This window comes from Triplophysa rosa, linkage group LG21 (assembly GCF_024868665.1).
Source record: "Triplophysa rosa linkage group LG21, Trosa_1v2, whole genome shotgun sequence".
In the NCBI taxonomy this organism is placed as follows: domain Eukaryota; kingdom Metazoa; phylum Chordata; class Actinopteri; order Cypriniformes; family Nemacheilidae; genus Triplophysa; species Triplophysa rosa.
Window position 1 is genome coordinate 17,673,076 of NC_079910.1, and position 19,145 is coordinate 17,692,220.

The window sequence follows — 19,145 nt, forward strand, 5'->3', positions numbered from 1 at the left end:
GTTTACATCATTTTATGTATAAAGAAGCATTTAAAGATGTTTGATAAATAGTAAGTGTGATGTTTCAAAGACAACATATTGTTTTCTACACTTTGGATAATGTTGGATGCATAAACCCGAAGAGAAACATTTTCAAGTCAAATGTGCGTGTGTATGCTGTAGCAACTTTCACAGTAAATAAAGAAAGATACAAAACAGAACAATTCTGGTACGTATGCATGTAGCAAGAAAGAAGAGATAAATTGCACGAACACATAATAATGTTTTAAATGTATCAATTTTCTTCGATGTGTAGATCCTCTTTCAGTCGTATGTCGTTTTCAGGTACATTTTGCAGATATTGTAACTATGGGGGGAAAACAGGTTGATAACCATTTAATTGGATGATTGTTTTTGAAAATTAAAGGACTTGAGTTTGGTGCAATACATACTGGGACTACTTCATCTACGAAGAATATACTGTATTATATATTTGTGTTAGATTTAAACCTGAAGATCTGAACCAGGCCCAGTACTAGGCTGGATGGACTGGTTGCGCAACATTTTTCAGTTATTTATAGTTCAGTGCATGCATAGTTTTGTCATTTTTCAGTGATTTCTTTGACAGATCATTATTCTGTAGATGCTACCTAAGAGAAATATGCATTGTTACATTTTTTTAATTGTCAGATGGACAGTTTTGGAGCCCACCAGGTTTTGAAGTTTAGGTCTCCCTCATTCAATGCTTTAATCAAGTGAAGTGTTTTTTCCAGGGTACTTCAGTAGCGCTTGCTCAAACGCAGCCCACACGTTGTTAAATTGTTCAAAAAATCACATCAGCTGCTGTGTGCCGAGACCATTTTTCTCTCTCTAAAAGCTTGTTCTTTTCCCCGCTGTGCTGGTTTTCTCTGTGTGTGTGTTTGGATAATTTGGAGTATTATGTGCCCTCGTGAGAGATGACGCATCTATTAGAGTGCTCATACATGAGGGATATGTGTGGAGATGCGGAAACCTGTCAAGAGCACGACTCATATTTCAACCCCAAATTAAAGTCAGTTTTTATTTCCAAGATATTCCTGCTATTAGTTTTCACGAGATCTGAATAGTATCTGATAATAGTATCAAATAAATGTAACAGTGTTTAAAATGTATGAAGTTACAATTATTTTCGTATATTCATCCTAATTAAATCTTTCCCTTTAAATACAATAGTCCCTTTCGTTTATGGTGATCTATTATTATTCCTCTCATGTGGCTTTCTGGTGGCAGCAGCAGCAGCAGCTGTTTCCACCCCCCTCCCACAGGGCACACACTGATGATGTAATCGCCCCTTCTCCCCTCCACACAGGTTGTGATGATGTAATCAGCGTGACATCACGTGGTAGGTCAGCTTTCACTACCGATTATCTTCACACACGCACACGTGTTCAAAGCCAACATGTTGCGTATCATAATGACCCGCTCTTCCTTCTCGAGTAATCCCAACATGCCAGAGTGATTCACATGCCGCGTTTCATATAATCAGGTCATCCGCACATTCGTATGGTTTCACCCTCCGGGAAGGTTCGCATGCTCGCGTGTGGATGCAAACATGCGAATGGATGAGGGATGGCAGTTCTCGGAAATAGAGTCATCCGGTTTATTAAACAAAGAGAGAGAGCTTGAACGTGATGAGAAAGTCAAGATGAATCACTTTGGGCTTGTGTTAACGTGTTTAGTCCAGAGCTTAGATGAGGCTGTTTCTATGACGACACAGAATATTAGATCTGTTTTCACGTTTTCTTGACCCTTGTTCTTCATCAGCATAATAAAATTACACAGCAAAACATCTTAGATTAATTTCTTCACACATCTCCTTTAAAGGGATAGTTCACTCAAAAATGAAAATTCTGTCATCATTTGCTCACCCTCAGGTTGTTTTAAACCTCTATAAATGTATTTGTTCTGTTAAACACAAAGAAAGATATTTGTAGGAATGTCAGCAATTTTCAGTTTTGTGACATCGTCCACTACCATAGTAGGAAAAAAATGCAATATTTTTTTGTTCTGTTGAACAAAAAGTGAGGAACACAAACAGTTCTGGGGCACCTTTGACTACCATTTAATTTGTCCTACTATGGCAGTCAATGATGTCACAGAATTGAAAATTGCTAACATTCTTCCAAATATCTTTCTCTGTGTTCATCAGAACAAATTAATGTATACGGGTATGAAATGACATGAGGGCGAGCAAATGATGACCGAATTTTCATTTTTGGGCAAACTGTCCCTTTAAGTGAATGAATATTTAATAAAGCATTTCATATCATACTTTTACTAACAGATCCATGCTGTCAGTTTGTCAAGAGCTGAACGGTAGATTGTTTCAGTGCTTTAAAGGCTTTGGGTCATGCGGGTCAAATGTAAACGCAATGTAGTCAGTACTTCCCATCTCAGACGCACCTTTGTTTTTCGGTTTGAAAGCTCTTCTATTTAAAGACGGAAGATTGCGACCGTCAGCGGACCTGAATCGACATGAAAATGACTCTCTTGTGTAAAGCTCGTATTCTTTTCAAAGGTTTCATTCTGTGGTCGCCGTTTCCTCACCAGAGAAATGAGAACTTGCTGACGCTCAGATCGTTTCCTCGTTCAGTTGAGGAGAGAAAGTAAAGGGAAATGAATTTTCAAACTCTTTTGTGTAGGATTGAGTTAAAATAGACGTTGACTCAGACTGCGGTCACAGAGAAACTGAAAGTGGAGATCTGCCATCAGATATCGGCTGCACGCTGACTTCAGTCAGACCTCCAGATGTTTTCTCTTCAGTGAAGGTGTCTTTTATTTGGGTCGGTTGAAGTTTCTTCATACGTCCCTCATGTGAGCAGAACAGCAGCGCAGACTCTCAGGGTTCTAAAGATTTGAGGGCTCATGTCAAAAGGATCTGATTCTAGTGCGTGTGTGTGCGTGTGTGTGTGCGTGTGTGCGTTCATGTTTGTATATCCCGGTGGGGACCTAAACCTGAATACACACCAACACATGGGGACTCGTGTTACCGTGGGGACCAAAATTGAGGTCCCCAGGGGCAAAAAAGCTAATAAATTGTACAGAACAATATTTTTTTACAAATCTAAAAATGCAAAAAGTGTTCTATGATCTTTAGGGTTAGGGATAGGGTTAGGGATAGGGGATAGAATATACAGTTTGTACAGTATAAAAACATTACGCCTATGGACTGTGCCCACGGGGATAGTCAACCAAAGCCTGTGCGTGTGTGGGTGTGTGTGTGTGTGTTGTGGTTTTCTGTTTTCCTGTTTGATGAATAAAGGGCTCGCTATGTCGTCTCGTCTCTGAGGGGAGATGGCAGGTGTAGTTTTGTATTAACTCTGATTGTTTGGTTGTCGCTTCAGTGTCCCATTGGTTCCTGCTGTGGACACTTTCTGTCTGTCTCTGTCTATGTCTCTCTGTTTTTCTGTATTCTTTGTTTGTCTGTCTCCTTCCTACCCTCTCTGTCTGTCTCCGTCTCTCGCTGTCTGTCTGCCTTTCTGTCTCCCTCTCTGTCTGTCTGTCTGTCTCCCTCTCTGTCTATCTGTCTCCCTCTCTCTCTGTCTGTCTGTCTCCCTCTCTGTCTATCTGTCTCCCTCTCTCTCTGTCTGTCTGTCTCCCTCTCTCTCTGTCTTTCTCATGTGTCCCCCTGTCTCTCTGTCTGTCTTTCTCCCTCTCTCACTGTCTCTGTCTGTCTGTCTCTCTCTCTCTCTCTGTCTTTCTCATGTGTCTCCCTCTCTCTCTGTCTGTCTATCTCCCTCTCTCACTGTCTCTGTCTGTCTGTCTCCCTCTCTCTCTGTCTTTCTCATGTGTCTCCCTCTCTCTCTGTCTGTCTATCTCCCTCTCTCACTGTCTCTGTCTGTCTGTCTCTCTCTCTCTCTGTCTTTCTCATGTGTCTCTCTCACTGTCTCTGTCTGTCTGTCTCCCTCTCTCTCTGTCTTTCTCATTTGTCTCCCTCTCTCTCTGTCTGTCTATCTCCCTCTCTCACTGTCTCTGTCTGTCTGTCTCTCTCTCTCTCTGTCTTTCTCATGTGTCTCTCTCACTGTCTCTGTCTGTCTGTCTCCCTCTCTCTCTGTCTTTCTCATTTGTCTCCCTCTCTCTCTGTCTGTCTATCTCCCTCTCTCACTGTCTCTGTCTGTCTGTCTCTCTCTCTCTCTGTCTTTCTCATGTGTCTCTCTCACTGTCTCTGTCTGTCTGTCTCCCTCTCTCTCTGTCTTTCTCATTTGTCTCCCTCTCTCTCTGTCTGTCTCTCTGTCTCCCTCTCTCTCTGTCTTTCTCATCTGTCTCCCTCTCTCTCTGTCTTTCTCATTTGTCTCCCTCTCTCTCTCTCTGTCTGTCTGTCTCCCTCTCTCTCTGTCTTTCTCATCTGTCTCCCTCTCTCTTTGTCTTTCTCATGTGTCTCCCTCTCTCTCTGTCTGTCGGTCTCCCTCTCTCTCTGTCTGTCGGTCTCCCTCTCTCTCTGTCTGTCTGTCTCCCTCTCTCTCTGTCTTTCTCATGTGTCTCCCTCTCTCTCTGTCTGTCTCTCTCCCTCTCTCACTGTCTCTGTCTGTCTGTCTCCCTCTCTCTCTGTCTTTCTCATGTGTCTCCCTCTCTCTCTGTCTGTCTTTCTCCCTCTCTCACTGTCTCTGTCTGTCTGTCTCTCTCTCTCTCTCTGTCTTTCTCATGTGTCTCCCTCTCTCTCTGTCTGTCTTTCTCCCTCTCTCACTGTCTCTGTCTGTCTGTCTCCCTCTCTCTCTGTCTTTCTCATGTGTCTCCCTCTCTCTCTGTCTGTCTGCCTCCCTCTCTCACTGTCTCTGTCTGTCTGTCTGTCTCTCTCTCTCTCTGTCTTTCTCACTTGTCTCCCTCTCTCTCTGTCTTTCTCATGTGTCTCCCTCTCTCTCTGTCTGTCTGCCTCCCTCTCTCACTGTCTCTGTCTGTCTGTCTGTCTCTCTCTCTCTCTGTCTTTCTCACTTGTCTCCCTCTCTCTCTGTCTTTCTCACGTGTCTCCCTCTCTCTCTGTCTGTCTGTCTCCCTCTATGCTTGTCTTCTTCCTCCCTCAATCTGTGGCTTTGTCCGAAATCGCCCACTATACCCTCATTCACTCTTCCCTACATTAGTTTACTAATATAGTCCACTTCAAGGAGCTGGTGAAAACGAGTGAGTAAAGTCGGACGCTCGTGCACTGGAAACGCTGCGGGCGCTTCTGACGAGACGCAGGAATTCATTCAGCGCGAGCCTCAGGATAGACAGCTAGCAGCTAGCCGTGAGTGTACATCGGTTGTAAACTCATAATTATGATGCATCATGGGATTGAATGAGTGCACTCAATATTGTCCACTATGAATTCGGACACCACAAAAAATGGATGTCCCCTCAAATAGTGCGTTATATTAGGATATAGGGGGCTATTTCGGACACAGCCTGTCCCTGCCTCTGTGAGTGAGAGAGCGCGAGAGATCTGGCTTGTGTGCCCGGGGGCTTCACCGATCTCTTCCTCTGTGCATCAGACATCTGCTGTTGAACCCACAGACACTACTCACTTTAACACAGTCTTCGCTTCCACACAGAGCTGTGAAGATATTAGGACTCAGTTTTGTTCAAATTATATGGTACTGATCATAATTAGGCTCCAGTATCCACCTTGTAATTTACTGCTGTATAACAATTGGGATCCAGTCAATATGATAGTAATAGAGCGCCGTCTGCTGGTCAGGATTTGAACAACACTTTCCCTGAATTACAAACCTAAAGCCTGCTGAAGTACTTTGAATTGTGCACCTTTGTTTGATTTGTTGACATACTTTTCACCAAAACAACACGATTTAATGTAAAATTATTGTAATGCATTAATAAGTCTGTAAGTAGCTCCTGGAGTGATGCAGTTATGTATATTATCAGATGATGATAAACTCAAAATGGCAGTATATAGAGGGTATGCACGTGTCGTCACTTTCCCACATGAGCACGCCTGCTTGAGTGCTAAAACACTGGGCAAATGAATGGTTACAATATCAGGAAATGCAATTCCGCGCAACATTTGAGTGTCTAGGAACACCTGATTCCTTTGTAAGTCATATGTAGTCGTAAGGATCACCGTCGAGTCCAGCTGCTTGTAGTTTCAGCAAATAATTGCGTGGTTTAGTCCCGGTTTTTGTTCCTCCTATTGAACGCAGCCATTTTGCCTTAGTTTTACCACTCAAGGGAGCGTGTTAATTGGCGGCTATGTTTGCAACGCCTCTGGGCAGCTATTTACGTCCACAGTCCTATCTACTTGAATGACTTTGGTTTGCTAAGCTTAAAGTCGGCATGATTGTCTTTTTTTCCATATTGTGACATGTACCCAAGTGAACCGTCTTCTGAAATGAGAAAAAATCAACGACAACTGATTGGGTCGTTAAAAGGTGAAAGATTTGAACGGCAGTTTGCAATCTGTCAGTCATTGCAGCACCGCCCTCGCGCCATTCCTCGTGACCAGAACTGAAGAAGAGGTCGTTTCGAGAGGGGGTTAACGTTTTTGATTAAAGATTACAAGTGCAAATGAATAAAAAAAAAAGATGTGCACGGATAAATAATTTCAAATAAATACTTCACCACTGTGTAAAACAATTCAAATGATCATTTTAACTTCATGCCGACTTTAAATTGCGATAAAAATCACCTCATCTATTGCACCTGCGCAGCGCCTCACGAGAGCCCCGCCCAAGAGAACCGTCTTTATTCATTGATGATTGGCTCGTTTTACTGGAAGGCGGGACTTCCTTCGCTAGAGCGGCCATGTTGAGCATTGAATTCCTCGCCATTCATTGTAACGGCAGTAGCGCATCTTGTTAAAATAAACATCTTTGATGTAGCTCAGTGTTTGTTGTGTTTTGTAAGTGTTAATGTTTGTTGTATTGCAGACGAACTCTTTAAGAGATCATGAGTGTGTGTGGTACTGTATGTGATGTCCTGCTTGCATGCTCTTCACATCTCTGCCTTTCTCCATACAATCTTTGATCAATGACTTCATTTGAGAGCTTAAGATAAACTGCTTCTTGTCTTCATGCGCTGTTGCTTACTGTTATTGAGGGTCTTGCAATTGCCATTTAAACCAGGGTGTTGAAATAAGTCTGTCTTGGTTTGTATAATCTCCAACTTTGTTTTGGGTGAGCTTCAAAAATTCTTCCCAGTTTCAAATCAGTCTCGTTTATTTGGGTCATGCTCTCAAATGCAGGTTTTATTTCAAAGTGTTGACTCAAAGAGTCGAACATCACAAAGCCAGGTCTTCAGGAATGGCTGCAGCTTCCATCTCCACCAATCAAGATTGAGCTTTTCAAAATGTGTATCTCTTTGTCCGGAAGAGATTCAGTCTATGAACATCTCCTTCCCCGTCTTAATTTTCCACAGAACAATGACAATGAAACGCCGTTACACTGTGCGGCGCAGTACGGACACACTCAGGTGGTGCACCTGCTACTGGAGGAGTTAACCGACCCCACCATGCGCAATAACAAGTTCGAGACGCCGCTGGATCTGGCCGCCCTCTACGGCAGGCTGGAGGTGGTCAAACTTCTGCTTTGCGCACATCCCAACCTGCTCAACTGCAATACTAAGAAACACACCCCTCTCCACCTGGCGTCCCATAACGGACACCTGCCCGTGGTGGAGGTGCTGCTGGCAGCCGGTGTGGACATCAACTACCAGGTGAGGACGGTGTAGCGGTATCAGCTGCTGTGATTATCTTCTTGATGCATGGTATCTGTCATTTCTTTTATGGGTTTTCATGCTGCTAACCAGGCATGATGACATTTTTGAAGGACCTTCCCCATTTGCTAGAGACCCAACTATACCTTAAAATGCTGTTTCATGTTGCCTTTAAAAAGGTTAAATCATCAAAGCTCATATCAGCGCAGGTGTGTGTGCTGGAGTTTTTATCACTTGCAACAGGTGGTTTTCTCTGTGTTCACGCTGTTTATCTCTCACTGGGATCTATAGTTACTCTTTAACGCCTTGCCAGAACACTTGTTTGTCCACCTGAGAAACCTGCTCACGCACTTAACGCTAACAACCGGACATCTGTTTTTCCATCTCTGTGCCCTCTAAGCATCAGTCTGTATCGCAGCCCTGATGGTCTGGTTTAATAGCCTGCTGAGACGTCTGTTGTAGCGTGAAAATTGGTTTGTCTGGACAACATGCGGCCTTCATTAGGTTCTGATAGGTTCTGTGTATGGAACTCTCTTGAGACCACAGTATTCTTCACTTTTGGTGTTCAATTATTGTTTAAGGAATTATCGCTGATTACAATAAAATGAAGAGTAGTATAAATTACTCAAGGGGTGCCATTTATGAATGCCATCTTATTTGACATTAGCATCAAATATGTGCACAAAGCATCAAACTATTTGATTAAATAGTGTTTAAGTGACTATTAAACTAATACATATTTCAACTGATAATACCAAAATTGCCAGTCAGAATTGGGGTAATTATTATTGTTGCCAAGTGAAACATATCTATTTTTGGCAAATAGTTGCCTGTTTATTTAAATATGTAACACTTAATTATTAACATGAAAGACTATTTGTGTACATTTGGGGGAGGGGGGGTTATTGGGCGAGGGTGCATGCCGTCTTCCTTCTTTTTTGTCCTTGGCCGATCACATGCCTGTCACCCTCAGATTGTTTCAAACCTGTATACGTTTCTTTGTTTTGCGAAACACAAAGTTAGATATTTGGAAGAATGTCAGTAATTAAACAGATCTGATCCCTCATTGACTCCCATAGTATTTATTTTCCATACTATGGCAGTAAATGGGGGATGAGATCTGTTTAGTTGCTGACATTCTTTCAAATATCTTCCTCTGTGTTTAGCAGAACAAAGACATTTATACAGGTTTGAAACAATCTGAAGAATTTTCATTTTTGGGAGTACTATCCCTTCAAGTCACTTGTGATAATGTTTGTCATTGCTTTAGTTAATAAAGAAGCATATGCAAAGCAAACAAATCATGTTTATGAGGTAGTGCCGCCCATAGAGAATACAAGTATGTTTATGAATATGTCTGTACGGGTAGTTTTATGTGGATTTATGAAGGTTAGATGATCACAATGGACACGCTTTACAACCAGACAGTGTCCTGTATATCTCTTTTCCTAAATTGAACAAAAAATATGTTCCATCTATCTTTGAAATAAACGCCACATGCCAAATGTTGTTTTCAGTCTAAATGTTTAAGGAGTCTACCATTTGTTACATGAATGTGTTTTTGTTACCAGACAGAAAAAGGTAGTGCTCTTCATGAAGCCGCTCTCTTTGGAAAGACAGAAGTGGTACAAAAACTTCTCAACGCAGGTAAACGCTCAAAACTGTGTTTTTGTTTTAATCTCACCGTCCTGGAAGCCCAGGGTTGTAACTGGGCTTCTGTGTGTGAATGTTCCTCAGGTATTGATGTGAATATCGTCGACGGAAAAAATCTGACAGCGCTGGACACTGTTAGAGACATGCCTTCTCAGAAGAGCAGACAGATCGCTGGCCTCATACAGGGTGAGAGCTGTGACGTTCATACACCACATACCACACACATCACTACATTTAAAGATGCAGTCTGTAACTTTCGCCTCCATTTTGCCATTTCATTTTGAAACACGAAATTGCAGTTTCAATGAACATAAATCTGACATAAAATTACACCCGACAGCTCAAATTGTAAACGATAAGCTTGGTGATGTGTCACATGAGGCGACTAATTCAAAACAACAACAAAGATAGAAAAATCCTGTGTTTTAGTTTTAGTATACATGTTAAAACCCTTAAAACAGCATACGCTTGCTTAAAGGAATAGTTCACTATAAAATTACAATTTCATGATAATTCACTCACCCACATGTCAGACAAGCCGTCCGTGTGTTTATTTCTTCTGTCGAAAACAAATTGAGGCTTACGAGGAAAGCTTTCCAGGGTTCTTATCCATATAATGGACTTAAACGGGCGGCCAAATGTCAGTTTCATCGCAGCTTCAAAAGGCTCAGCCAATGAATAAGGGTGTTGTCTAGCGAAACGATTTTCCAAGAGAACAAAAAAATGATATACTTTCAACATAAATATACGGCTTGCACTGCCGCATCCATGACTTCAATCACATAGGAAAGGTTACGCGTGACGTAGATTTCAACATCCCTAATATGCACACGAACTGACCATTTTAAACAATAATCTTGCACAAGGGCATATAACGTGTCCTTCAACATCCAAGAACTTTTGAAAGGTCCTATTTCTCCACACTGGGTCGGAACTTCCGCTTACCTTTCCGTGACCTTTCCAATGTGATTGTGTAATACGGAAGCCATAGACGCGAATCATGGAATCCCATGACAACACCCTTATTCATCAGCTGGTGTCGTGTAAAGCCTTTTGAAGCGATGAAACTGAAATTTGGCCTCCCGTTTAAGTGCATTAAATGGATAACAAGAAGAAATGAACACACGGGTGTGGGTGAGTGAATTATCATAAAATATAAATTTTAAAGTGAACTATTCCTTAAAAAAAGGATTTATTAAAATGTAACTACGGTGTTGGTCTTCAGTCATTCTTACGTTTGTGTTCTCTATCTGCAGCTCATATGAGCGGTCGTAAGACAGACATGACTCTTCCCCCTCCACCAGTGCCTCCACCTCAAGACAACCTGAGCCCAAAGAGAAAAGGTAAGAGGATAAACCATAAAGATCCTTGCTTACCTTATTTACATAATACTATACATTTTCTGTTTCTTTATGTGTTTGGCCAATTATATAACTTGCATGTGATGTGACGTTTTAGATAAACAGTGTGGATTGGTTTGACTTATTATTTAAACCAAGCTTCATTTGGATTATTAAAGTTCAAGTTCTGCCAGCAACGTGTCCTGAACCCGCACTGCCAAGACAGACAGCCTTCCTGATGCGTTCTGCTGAATCTCTATATTTATACAATGCAAAAGCACACATACATACAACTGTAAACCTCCGGACTTCACTGCCCCCATCCCTTCAACCACACACCCTCTCTTTAAAACGCCAGGATAGCAAAAATCATGTTCAGCACCTTTTACTAAACGTCAGCTCTTGTGTGTGAGAGGGTGTTTAGTCAAACGGCTGATGCTCTCTGTGTTTTCGAGATAGATGTTACACAGATGTTGTAATGTGGGTTTCTGTTGTGCGGTCACAGGAGAAATGGAGCAGCAGGTCAGTGAGCTCATATCCGGCTTGGCTCCGGCTCCCGTGGAAGAGAGCCCGTATGAAGCTCTGTGCGAAGCGTCCTCGTGTCACTCACTGGACAGCCTCGCCAGCGGAAAATCATCGGACAGAGATTCCGGACGACCGGACAGTGAAGGCGGGAAGGTAAGTGTGTGTGAACCTGAAGTTGTAGAGCAAAATAACAAAGTGTAATTTGAATGTAGTTATTGCGATAAGCATTCTGTTTGTGTAAGAACAAGTACAGGGCGGATTGGGACTGAAAAGCGGCCCTCCATCCATTCCGTCGACGGGGGGTGGGGGGGGTTGGGGGTTCGCATTCTCGTAATCCATCCATCTGTCCGCATTTGCATTTGCGTTTCGGCCCATGCATTTGCGTTTTGGCCCGGTATGCAAGATGGCCAGTCCGCCCCTGCAGTGGCATAACAACACCGCCCCTCGCGGCCACAAAAACAGACCGGCCCATCGGGAATCTTTCAGGTCCTCCCGATTAGCCAATCCGGGCTTGAGTACATACGATTTTTAATCTTTTTTGTTTGTTTTAAATGTGAGTATTTTCTGTAGCAATGTTTCGTCCACTAGATGGAGACAGTGAATCATGATCTTAAAGGTCCCACCCATACCTTTCACAATGAACCATAATCACTTTGTAAATTTACTTTATTTCATGTGTGATTTCAAACCAAGTCTTTGTTTCTGGTCTCTTTAGAAAGATCAACCGTCTTCTCATCAGGCCGGTCACGGGCAGGAGGAGGAGCTCAGCTCTGAGGTAAACTCTCACTTATAGACTGCATATAAAAGCATATTTAGAAGTATTTACTTGGCTTTTGGTTTTATATTCCCTTACAAAAACAAAACGGTACACGTAATATGCTGTAATACCATAGTATTAAATAATAAAATAACTCAAATCAATATGCTTGTGTTTGTGTATGTGGGTAATAAATGCACATATTCAGTTGCAGCAGTGTTGCAGGGTGGGTCAATGTTAAATATCACAGCAACAGAGAGACTGTTGATTCTGTGTTTCCACTCGCTGACTGCCGTTTCCGCACGCCTACCCAAATCAAACAGCCGCCTCGTAAATATTAATGCTGAGCATATCCGCAACACAGCCAAGCTTCGGTCTGGACAGATTCAGCCGCCCATGACCAATACTGAAATCCTGCGGCTGACAAATCAACTGCAGGGAATAGATGGAGTATCAAGATTGATCATTGTTCAGTTTGATTAAAAATATGAGGGTTAAGTTCACAAAATCTGCTACAAGCCTATTTCAGTCTGTTTTATGGCCGTTTTTAAAATATAACACTATGTTACTACAATTAACCACACTTTTATTAACAAAATTTCCATGGATGCATTTTTTTGTCCGATTTTAACAAACTGCTATTGACCAGTCATGATACCGATATTTGTTTACTTGAACTTTTGTCATTCAAATATTATCTTGATTAATTTTTAAAATAGGTTTTGGTTCGGATGTTTTAAATTAGAAAGTTCAAAAGCACAAGCATTAATGTACACAGGCTAGTTCACTGCAGCAATATCACATCATTTTCAGTGTACATGAATCGGATCTGTTCAACAGGCCAACAATAAAGTAAAAAGACAAGATGACAACCTTCAGATGTTAGTTTTACTATTAAAAGTTCCATATTAACAACACACATTTATGTTTACTTCTTATAGAACAATACATATTTTTGAATAAGCTCATTATCAAATAATCAATAAATATTATTGTTTATATTAGAAAAAGATTGACTGCTGTTTTTTCACTAACAAACTATAGTGAACTATACTTGGTTTGTTTTCTTGGCCTTTTTTATGCTGTAGCCACTATATGATTTTAACTTGTTTAAAAATCTCATTCCTATTACCATTGTGCAAAAAAGCATAATATTAAGTGTGTTATTTCTATAATGTCTTGTCTACTGTAATGTAATTCAGTGTTTAGATTTGTTTTCACTTCAATAAGCATGATTATTACAAGCGACTCATTTTGACCATATTGTATATTTCAAAAACCTGCTTGTGCATCATCAGCAGAATTCGCGCTCGCCGGACCGTGTCATGTCGAGTCAGCCAATCGCACTCAGCTCCTGTAACATCAGCTGTTATTACATCAAACCTGTTTGTGTGGCATTTTAATGGTGCTGCTGATCTGTCTCTCTATCTCTACAGGCGGTTTACACCAACAGCAGTGTTGATGAACGTGTCGAGTCAGAGGAGGACCACACATATGAGCTGTTGCTCACCGCACAGACCAAAACCCCCAAAGCCTCCCAAAACAAAACGGGTACATGTTGACATGTTACTAAATTGGTACTTGACCTTTTCATGGTGGTGAGAGTGTTCAAACTGTTATGAGACCTCATGCAGGCTTTACTGACGAAATGTGGCTGTGGCTTCTTTGCCCCCCCAACGTTTATATACATGACCTAACGGGGATGTTTCTTCCACTTAAATATTGTCTTCTTTTTCTGACAATTCACTTCAAATTGCAAATTGTAGCTATATACTGTCATAATCTGATAATCTGTCTGTGTCTCCAGATGAGGAGCCGTCGGCCAAGTCTTCCAACAGTGTCCTACCTCAGGTGAGTCTTGCAGAACTTTGTTTATTAGATTGGTTCATTACTTCACATTCTGTGTAGCCTCACATCTGTCACGCTGTCTGAACACTATCTGCTGTGTAGTGGACAGTTCATTATCATCAGTATGCAGCAGCTGACTGTGTGTGTGTGTTTGATTTAAGATCTGTATGTGTGTGTGTTTGAGGGGTATTGTATCGCAGCTGTAAAAAAGTGTGAGACATTCCTCGATGTATGAAAATGATTGGTGCTGTTGTTTCAGCGGAAGAACTCCTCACACAGTGACCTGCGACCGCCAGCGTCCAGCACAAACGCACTGCAGCTGCCAGCACCGGCTTTTACCACAGGCCAGACATCTGCAGGTAAGTGTCTGTATGTGTGTGTGGAAACACAAGAGTTTACACAATCAACACTAAAGTTGTTTTCTTAAAACTTGCGAGCTGCCTACATAGATAACGCTTTAAAGGGGTCATAGGCGCGAATGCATTTTTTTCTGTGTCTTTGGTGTGGAACACCGTGTCTACACCGGATGCGGCGCAACGTGACAAGAGACAATAGAATGCATTAGAACCCATAATAATTAAAAAATTTGTCCACACCGGGCGTGGCGCGATGCAGCGCGACAATTCCATTAGAACAAGCTAGATGTGTCACGTCGCATCGCAGACACGGTGTTATAAGTTGCCCATGCATGTATTAGAAAAATGAAAGTGTTGGAACAAAAGATGCATTCTATCTAAAAGCGAATGCTCAACCAGACCTGCCTGAAATGCCTCATGTAAACACCCCCACAAACGACAGTCAGTTGGTGGTGTGATTTGAATAAGACCGCCCAAATGTATACACAAGTAAGGTGGGCGTACCTGTCAGTACAATTGAAGAGGAACCTGATGTTCCAAATATGGTAAGAGGCGTTACAATTCCATCACACGCTTGTAGTATTCCACCAATCACTACGCACTGGTTAACTGGCCAATCATAGCACACCTCGCTTTTCAGAGTGATGAGCTTTGTAAAAAATCTGCGCCTTTCAGAGAGGCGGGGCAAAGAGGAGATACAAACATGCACGGTATGTGGAAAATACAGTGTTTTGAACCTTAAATGGTGTATACACATTGCATTACATCTAAAACAAACCATAATATTTGTTTTAGCCGTGTCATATGACCCCTTTAAAATATCATAGGCATGTTTTTGACACAAAGTCACTAAAAAGTAAGCTGTGTTGCATTTTAAAAATAACGTTTTGGATATATGTCATTTGTGGCCAAGACTATCCCAGAATGCATTCCAGTATTCTCAGTGAAAATCCTGTGGGCAGTGCAATAAAAAAACATTGATTGCACAAATAGTTATTTGATTTAATATAGAAACTATTTAAAGCTCAATTAAGTAAAAATGCTTCAACATTTGAATATTGAGTTGTTAGCTTAGCGTCATGTTAACATTTACCTCCATTTAAATCCATTATTAAGGGCCACTTGCACTTCTCTTCGCTTTCACTCTTGAAGCTTTCCTGTGGCTCAGTGGTTAGAGCATGTCGTTAGCAACGCCAATGTCATGGGTTTGATCCCAGGGATTGCTCATCAGAAACAAATGTATAGTACAAAATGCATAAATGTAAATGTCTTATGGGGCTTTAAGTATTTTTGCTTTTTGTGTTAGAATTAGCTTAGCGTCATGCTAACACCTTTCTATTGAAATCAATTGTCAAGTTTCCCATGCGGTTTGTTTAACCTTTTCATGTATGAATTATGAAACCTTAGTGAGGAATTTTTTTCTGCATTTGAATTGCTCTTAGGGTGTGAAAAACAAGATTTCAACTACACATTTTTCACTTTTCCACTTTTCGGGACTTCAATAGAAGTTGCATTGTATAGGATTATGTACTAATGTACTAGTAGATGATGTGCAGCTAGGCCCATATGCCATCAAAACGGCATGAAATGACTTTCATAGCTGACCACAGTAGTGACCTCGAAGCGTGAGAAGGTAAGGAACTCAGATTTGTGATGCTGCCATAGAGACGTCCAAATCGGTCACATCGTTGCACGATGTTGCCATAGAATATTGTTGCCTGTAGAGAGTAGGTAACAAGGCAGCTCACTAGGTCTTTGAACATAAAAATCTTTAAAATTATCAGTTAAACATGACATTGACATACGGAGGAGTTGACGGTCAGTACGCTACTGTCCGGTGGATTACTTTGTCAAGGTGGATTGCACTTCACTAGACGCTCTGTATGTTTGTTGCAGGCAGAGGTTGGGCATTTATTAGTATACTTATTTTCATTGTACTCTCTCTTTCATTGTAGTTTTGTTCTGTCCACATTTGCGAAAGAAGTTCAGGTGTTTAAATGGAATTGGTTCTGTGTAAAGGCCCGTTCACACTATGAATCATGACTATAAAGATAAACTATATTAGCGTCCGCACCATCAGACGCGGCGCTATGTTTATTTTAAGCTCATGTGCCAACAATATAATTTCTCTCATTATCTTTATTTTTCTAAATTTTATAGTACTTTTATAGTTTTAATGTGCACTGTACTGTTCTCTTAAATCTAGAATGCTTTAGAGTTTTACCATTTTTATGTCTTTATAGTTTTTTTTATCTTAATAGTTATGCTGTGTTCACACCAAACGCGAATTAAGCGTGAATACACAGTGCGAATCGGTCTTCCGTGCAAATTGAGAATATTTGTCAGCTCACGTCACTCACGCACAAATTTTCACATACAGTAGTGGACAAAAGTGTTTTTTCACTAAAAGTTAATTTTGTGCAATATTTGCTTTTGATGAACCCCCAGGTTTGATTAAACCATCAAAATTTGAAATGTATGGTGCAAAAAATGGACGAAACACTAAACTTTAAAGGTATTTATTAAAATTATAAATACCTAGGTAAACTACAGCATGTCAGGGAATATGGGTTTTATTCAAAAATGCATAAAAAACAAAAAGCTCACAGAAAGTGAAGCGTAAATTGATTACAGTTTTATCACTTATTATTATTGTTGGAATATTTTGTAGTCATGTAGTCCAGTCACCTCGACTTCGTAATCTTCGCTCATGTGTTTTTTCACTCAATTTTTTGCCAAGCTTCCTTAAAGTCACCTTAAAAAGCTGTGCTTCAGTTTACAATATTTAGCTTAAAAATGTATACGTCACTTTTGACCAGAACTTGTTGACAAACTTGTCCCAATATGCATGTCATGATCTGTCTATGTGTGACCCTTTCTGATCCTGCTTCAGTCATTCTTCAGAAATCCTTTCCAAACTTAGAACAATGTTTACTAAGTGTAATACGACTCGAGTTAGCATTACCACTCCAAGTTCAAGAGTAATGCTTTTCCCACGTGGTTGTTAACAAAACAGATACTATATTAACAGATACTATACTACTACTAGATACTAACAGAACAGATTGTTAAAGGCAATAAGAACGGATGCATTAGGTGCATTACTTGTACATTTTACTGGGAGAGACTGCCACTGGAACCTATAAAAAAAACACCAAACTCGCCTTGTGTTGCAAAACAAACAGCCTAACGTCTCCTCCCATGCCGTCCGCCCTTCTCGTTCCTCAACATGCTTCATAAACCTCAGCTGCCACCTCAGCAACCGTGCGGAGCTCAGCACCTGTCAGTCGCGCTGAAGGAAAGCAACACACCCAAAAAAAGTGTGAGGCGAACACACTTCTCCTGTCTGCATCTCACAGTTAGACAGATGCATTCCTGTACTGAAGACATTCTACATGAAAACCTCTGTTTTAAACAGAATAATGTTTTGTGTTGACAACAATAATGTAACAAAGTCATCATGTTGAGTTTTGAATGGTGTCATATTGGAAATTAAAATTATTTGAAGCAACACTTTAGAACTTTTGCTCACAGCTCTCCCATGTGGTTGATAAGCGCAATTGTATGTTACCAGTGTCGTGAATAATGTCTCTGTATAAGCTTTCCCGTGGGCAGCGCAATACACATGAATTTGTTTACTAAGCTAATGGTACTGGCGAATGCATATTTCTCAATATGTGTTCTTCAGCGGTCTTGTGTCCTCGTGTTCTCGCTCTACGTCATCAATAACCGTCAAAGTCCGGTTCCAATACTCAAGAACACAAGAACAGAGAACGCATAAAAGTACCCGGATGTGTTCTCGATGTCAATGATGCATCGAATGCATCCTTGCGTGCGAAGGGTACCTGCTTGAAGTCCCAGACGTCACTGTGGCGCGTCCATATGAGTTCGTTCTTCTGCAAGACCGGTCTCCACGAGAACACAAGTCCGTTCTTTGCGTTCTTGGAGTTGAGAAACGGCCAGCGTTTGGGCGGGGCTGTGTGTACCGACCCGAACACAGAACTTAAAGAGTGTGGTTGTAGCCGCTATAAAGGCTTGTCGCGCGTTTATCATAGACGTTTAACGCCTCGTGACTAAACAAAGGGCGCCAATGTGAGTGTGCACACCGACGCGCAAAACAGCAGGCGTAAAAGCGTAATTTTTTAATAAACGCCTCCGGCTCGGTTTTTTTGGTTTGACGTGCCGCGTTACAAACTGGCCGACCAATGAGATTGGCGCTTTTGTTCACGTGCCTGGACCTGCTAAAGTTACAGTTAAACACAAATTGGTGGCGCTCAAGCACAAAACGTCTTACCGAGCACACATTGACGAAGAGGAAGCAAGATGTATTCTTCTGTGTGACAAGCGTGTGTCGGAAGCATAAAGTTGCAAAGCGCCACCTTGTGAACCGGGGTATTTCTGTTTTTCATTAAGCGCAATCGATGTCAAGGAGTGAATTTGCATGTTCACTCGGCTCATCGCCAGTGCAAATCGCTTGGGTATGAACGCTGAAAAATGTCTCGAAAATGCTGGCGATAAGCACGTGTGGTTAACGTCCCGGTGTGTACAAGTCTTAAGGCTGCTTAGGTAGCAGCAGCAGTAGAATTCTTCGGTTAAGAGTTGTTCTACCACCTAAATCATTTTAGAGACATTATTTTAAGGTAAAAAAACTACAAAGTGTTGCTTTAAAGCCGCAATGCGTACCTTTTTGGTTAAAAATAAACAAAAATCATTTATTAGACAGATGCACAAAAATCAGTAATCAAAACTGTCTCCTTACCCTTGTGCAAGACATGTCAGTTCACACTGGCAGCAGAAGGTCATACAACAAAGTGTTGCAAGTTATTGTGAGCTGTTGTGAATTATCTTGTTGTTTTGTTTGGAGGCTTGTGCAACTTTTTTTTACTTAATTTTTGTGCCCTTGTCAAAATCTAAAGTAATTGTTTACCAAAAGTGGAAAATTCTTCTGAGGGTGACTGAATTTATCTAATGCACACATGAGGTCTGTTCCAAAACCTTGTGAGATGA

The 19,145-nt window shown here is 41.2% G+C and overlaps 1 protein-coding gene across 5 annotated transcripts in view; it reads left to right on the plus strand.

Annotated features, from left to right (window-relative positions):
- LOC130571920 (ankyrin repeat and SAM domain-containing protein 1A-like) overlaps positions 1–19,145 on the plus strand; it is a 92,974-nt gene that overhangs the window by 33,963 nt on the left and 39,866 nt on the right. For all 5 annotated transcript variants that reach the window (XM_057363237.1, XM_057363239.1, XM_057363238.1 and 2 more), the window contains 9 exons: positions 7,363–7,659; positions 9,231–9,306; positions 9,397–9,498; positions 10,569–10,655; positions 11,158–11,330; positions 11,893–11,952; positions 13,371–13,485; positions 13,742–13,785; positions 14,042–14,141. In XM_057363237.1, coding sequence (XP_057219220.1) covers positions 7,363–7,659; positions 9,231–9,306; positions 9,397–9,498; positions 10,569–10,655; positions 11,158–11,330; positions 11,893–11,952; positions 13,371–13,485; positions 13,742–13,785; positions 14,042–14,141 — 1,054 coding nt within the window. The remainder of the gene's footprint in view (positions 1–7,362; positions 7,660–9,230; positions 9,307–9,396; positions 9,499–10,568; positions 10,656–11,157; positions 11,331–11,892; positions 11,953–13,370; positions 13,486–13,741; positions 13,786–14,041; positions 14,142–19,145) is intronic.